The following is a 5000-nucleotide window of genomic DNA, read 5'->3' as shown; positions in this document are numbered from 1 at the left end:
TTTACTGGAAATTTTTTAACTTTTTATTTCCTATCTTCATAAAGAAAGCGAAGACACAGGATGTACTGTATGTGGGTATGTGTCTTTGTGTATACGCGTGGCTATTATGTTTGACTTTCTGATTGCCACTGTCTCCGCCTGCCCTCTTGTTTCAATCTCTCTCTCTCTCTCTCTCTCTCTCTCTCTCTCTCTCTCTCTCTCTCTCTCTCTCTCTCTCTCTCTCTCTCTCTCTCTCTCTCTCTCTCTCTCTCTCTTTCTCTCTCTCTCTCAGACACACAAACACAAACACACACATTCACTCTCTCTCTCTCTCTCTCACCCCTTCTCTTTTTCTCTCACTCTCTCTCTCTCTCTCTCTCTCTCTGTCTCTCTCTCTCTCTCTCTCTCTCTCTCTCTCTCTCTCTCTCTCTCTCTCTCTCTCTCTCTCGTTCGCTCTCTTTTGTGTCCTCGGCTTCCACACAAACAGACACACACACATTCAATCTCTCTCTCTCTCTCTTTCGTTTTTCTCTCTCAGACACACACACATTAATAATAAGGGTAATAGCGATAATGAAGATAAAATGATAACGATGATAAGGTTAATTAAGATAGCAACCAATACTCCACATCAAAAAATATAACAGCAATAATATCAACAGTAATGATAGCAATGATAATAATAGTAAAGGTTACAATCATAATGATAATGATGATAAAATAACAAGTGTTGATAATGCGGTTGGTGATACAGTTGTATTATTCGTAATAATATGGGAACGCAAACAGAATTTTCGAAAATGGGGAAAAGAAAAACAATATTTCGTAACGCGTTTTATTATCTATCTTAATATCTATTATGGGTATACATATTCCCATAATTCAGCCCACGAAAGGGGAAGTAAACAAAAATAGATAGGTATGATTAAAGTTTAAAGAATAACATACCCTTTTGTCCGCATAGAGACATACTTTATATGTTTATATTGGCAAATCTATTCACGATATGATCCCAGAATAAATGATATTCTTTTTCATATCTATGAAAGCAAGTTCAGTAATAAGGAACTTCTTGATACCCTTCTTTGTATATTTTTTAGTTTTAATTTCCTAAACTTAATTTCTGTATGTGCGTCTCTGTTGTGATTGTAGAAGTAGAAGTAGTAGTAGTAGTAGTAGTAGTAGTAGTAGTATAATAACAGAAGTAGTAGTAGCACCAGTAATAGTAGTAGTAGTAGAAGTAATAATAGAAGTAGTGGTAGCACCAGTAATAGTTGTAGTAGTACTGGCAGTAGAAGTAATAAAAGTAGCACGAGGAGTAGAAGCAATGGTCGTAGTAGTGACAGTATTAGTATCAATAATAGTAATAACAGTAGTAGTAGTAGTAGTAGTAGCTGTAGAAGTAATAAGAAGTAGTATACAATAGCATTAGTAGCAGCTCCAGTATTAGTTGTAATAATAGCAGTAGTAACAACAGTTTGTAGAAGTAGCTACGTCTAGTAATAGTAGTAGTAGTAGTAGCAATAGTAGTAGTAGTAGTAGTAGCAATAGTAGTAGTAGTAGTAGTAGCAATAGTAGTAGTAGTAGTAGTAACCATAGTAGTAGTAGTAGTAGTAGCAATAGTAGTAGTAGTAATATTAATAGAAGTATCAGTAGAAGTGGTTGTTGTAGTAGTGTTGGTAATGGCAGAAATCATCTCATTGTCGAGTCATAAACCGAGAACACAAACAGCACAACAAAACAACATTCAGAATAACCCAAAAACGGCAATAACGTTCTTCAACTTGGCGCGAAGACCACCAAACTTGTGATATGTTCCCTCTACCTCTTGCAAGACCCGGGTATGTTCTGGTACAGCTGTTCTCCACCCACGGCCAAGTCCACGTCAGGGGGTTCGGACACGCTCTCTTCGGGGACGGAACACAGAGGGCGAGATCGGAACACGGCTTCGGCGACCACACGCTCCACCTCTTCGTAGTGATGGTAAGACGTGACTTTGCGTTCTGTCGGAGATGGAGGAACACAAGGAGAGATGTGGAGGATATATTGTTACTGAGGATTGTTACTGTGGATGTATTGTTACTAAGGAACTGTGTATTCTTACTGTGCATTGTTACTGAGGAACTGTATATTGTTCCTGTGTATTGTTACTGTGTATTGTTTCAGTGGATGTATTGTTACTAAGGAACTGTGTATTGTTACTGTGCATTGTTATTGAGGAACTGTGTATTGTTACTGAGGAACTGTGTATTCTTACTGTGCATTGTTACTGTGGAATGTACTATTAAGTTGTTGTTTTTTTTTTTCTTTCTTTCTTTCCCTTGCCAATTATAAGAGCTATGTTTTTATTGGGAGTCTGATTAGGAAAAAATATCGGTTAACATAAGTGAGTCAGCTGTTGTTAGGTTCGGAATGCTACAGTATTTTGTTACATACTCGTGTGTATTTGTTTGTGTTTGAATATATTGTAGCTACGCTTTCTTCAAATAGCTTCCTACCTTTTATTGCTATTGTTGTTACCTTTTAGTCTGGTTTATAATTACCTTCACGTACGGGATGTGTCTTCCTTATCATTTGCCTTACAATGTCTTTATCATTGTTAGCTCTGGCCTTGCCCTTGGTCCAGCAGAGGAGGCAGCAGGTGATAAACAAGAGAAAAGACAGCAGAGCGGACACTGCTATCAGGCCAAGCACGAGGTTCCATGAGCAGGAGGAGATGGGTCTGGTGCCGGCCATTTCTGTGGGAGAGGACGAGCTCTGCTGTATTCAGGAGAAATTGGCTTGGGAATTCCCTGGTCGTGTTTTATATAGGGAGGTACTACAAGCCACGGAAAGGATTGTTGAGGGTCTCACCTTTGGAGAAAAGGGGGAATGGGTGATTAACCTGTTCGACCACCTTGGCAAGGGGTATGGAAGGTCATACTTTTTTTCTTTTCTTTTCTTTTCTTTTCTTTTCTTTTTGAGTGTGTGCGACAGTGAGAGTGTGCTTGTACATATGCGTGTGTAAATGTGTGTCTGTGTGTGTGTGTGTATGTAAATATATACAAATATGTACATACATATACGTATATCTACATAGCTATGTACATCCAAACAATTAATCCTTCTCAACGCAAATTCGCTGACCTTTCCTGGGACTGGCGGGTCTACAGCGGGCAGCAAACCTGGCGTCGCTGATTTCCTCCAACGACACGTGAACGCTTTCCAGACTGCCACGAACAGCGTCGTTCGAGGACACTTCGCCGTTGATCTCCAAAATGACCAGGTTCTGAGGGTCAGGTTTCGTGTGGTTGGTGGTGATGAGGATCGTGAATTTGGTGATTTGATTATGATTAGCATTAATATTTTGATAGGTATGATGATCCTTATGATAGATATATCGTTACTTGATATATTTTCAGCATCGTATTTTTTATCATAATGATTATCATTATCGTTATCGTCATTATTATCGTTACCCTCATCTTTAATCTCTCCATTGCCAATATCACCCACATATAATTATAATTAACAACCCACAGACGCTTTCACAACCTCTGCCCGCCCATACCTCGTGGCTCCCTGGCTCAAGGATGACCTGCACCTTGTTCCACTCCCTCAGGCGAGCCATGCCCCCGCGGTGCACCTCCAGCCGCAGCCTCTCCGCCTCGCCCCCTCCGCCCCCCGCCCGCGCCACCTCCACCTGCGGGAGAGAGGGCGGCTCGCTGAACCAAAAGGAAAAGGGGAATGCTGTGCGTGTACGAGTGTAGGGGAAGGGGGTATGTATAAGCGCTTGTTAGTGGGGGGGGGGGTAAGTGTTAGTGTATGTGCGTTTAGGGTTTATAAGTAACTATAAGTAAATGTTTGTTGAGCGTTGGAGGTACACCAAAAACAGTAACGATCAAAGATGGGTAAAAGAAAGTAGAAGCACTGTGTTTATCTTTTTGTTTGAGTGTGTATGTGTCCGTATGTGTACACCAAGGAACGGTAACGCTGAGAGACAATTCAATACCTCAAGTGAAACTACGTAACGACTGGTAATCGGGAACACGTAGAACGCGCGGCTGGACGCTACTTGGAGATGCTGCGCCGTTAACGAGGGGCTTGTGAGCACGGGGCATCCTGCACGGGAGGGAAATAACAGGACATTTATTATGATATACTCAAAAGTCCTAAAAAAATGATATCCAGAGTGAGAAATAAGTGATAATAATATACGGAATTATGTCATCGAAATTACCCGCTTCGCAGTTGAAGATGACCGCCAGCTGCATCTGGCTGACGACGTGCACCCTCGTCGCGCCGCCCACCCCCTCCCCGAGACGTCTCTGGAAAACGAGGTCAGGCAAGAGCGGGTCCATGACGGTCAGCCAGCCGCCCGTCACGCCCACGCCGATCATCTGCCACACGCCCCGACGCAGATCCAGAGGGAAGACCGCGTCGCCAAAGTCCCGCGTTTCTGACACGGCAGTGGTTGTGAGGAGAGAGTTAAAGGGAGATAAAGAGAAGGAAAAAGACGTGTATTGCCTTTTCTTCTGTCGTTTTAAATGCAGATTGACGAAGACATGATCGCCTGTGTGTGTGCTTGTATATGTGGTTATGTGTGCGTGTGTGTGTCTGTATGTGTGATTTGTTTATTAAAAAAACAAACACTCACCATCGCTTCCTTGTCCCTGCTGCGACACCTGTAATCCGTGTTCGCCAAAAGCCAAAACAAAGGTTTTGTTTCCCGTCTGAAGGTGGACCTCGAAGGCCGCATCTCCTTCTGCTGACGTCCTGGAGGGGAGTCCTTCGCCGTAGAGGATGCTGAGCACTGCGCTGTTCTTGACAAAAACCGAGGGCGTCTTTGTAGTCCCTGTGGCGCCCCCTACGTCATGCACGAGGCAGTCTAAAGGGGGGAGGGAACAGCAGTTTTAATTCCTTTATTTCGGCGATAACAGTAACAGTGATAAAGATAATGATTGTTCTAGTGAGTGAGATCGAGAAAGATAAAGACAACAATGACAAAACTAATACGTTGAGACTGATGACGTTACTAATAA

General features: G+C 42.4%; 1 protein-coding gene across 2 annotated transcripts in view; it reads right to left on the bottom strand.

Annotated features, from left to right (window-relative positions):
• Positions 1–800: 800 nt before the first annotated feature.
• Positions 801–5000, bottom strand: part of LOC113829163 (uncharacterized) — an 8816-nt gene continuing 4616 nt past the window's right edge. Inside the window, exons 2-8 of one of the 2 annotated variants that reach the window (XM_070127352.1) lie at positions 4616–4846; positions 4199–4417; positions 3971–4080; positions 3530–3661; positions 3106–3247; positions 2523–2717; positions 801–1982 (exon numbers count right to left, since the gene is read on the bottom strand). In XM_070127352.1, the coding sequence (XP_069983453.1) occupies positions 1801–1982; positions 2523–2717; positions 3106–3247; positions 3530–3661; positions 3971–4080; positions 4199–4417; positions 4616–4846 (1211 nt within the window). In that variant the 3' untranslated portion in view covers positions 801–1800. The remainder of the gene's footprint in view (positions 1983–2522; positions 2718–3105; positions 3248–3529; positions 3662–3970; positions 4081–4198; positions 4418–4615; positions 4847–5000) is intronic. The other variant, XM_070127353.1, reaches the window with a different exon arrangement.

Source organism: Penaeus vannamei, chromosome 11 (genome assembly GCF_042767895.1).
Source record: "Penaeus vannamei isolate JL-2024 chromosome 11, ASM4276789v1, whole genome shotgun sequence".
Lineage (NCBI taxonomy): Eukaryota > Metazoa > Arthropoda > Malacostraca > Decapoda > Penaeidae > Penaeus > Penaeus vannamei.
Note: the sequence above shows the minus strand (reverse complement) of the source record. Positions and strands in the feature narration are given on the sequence as shown.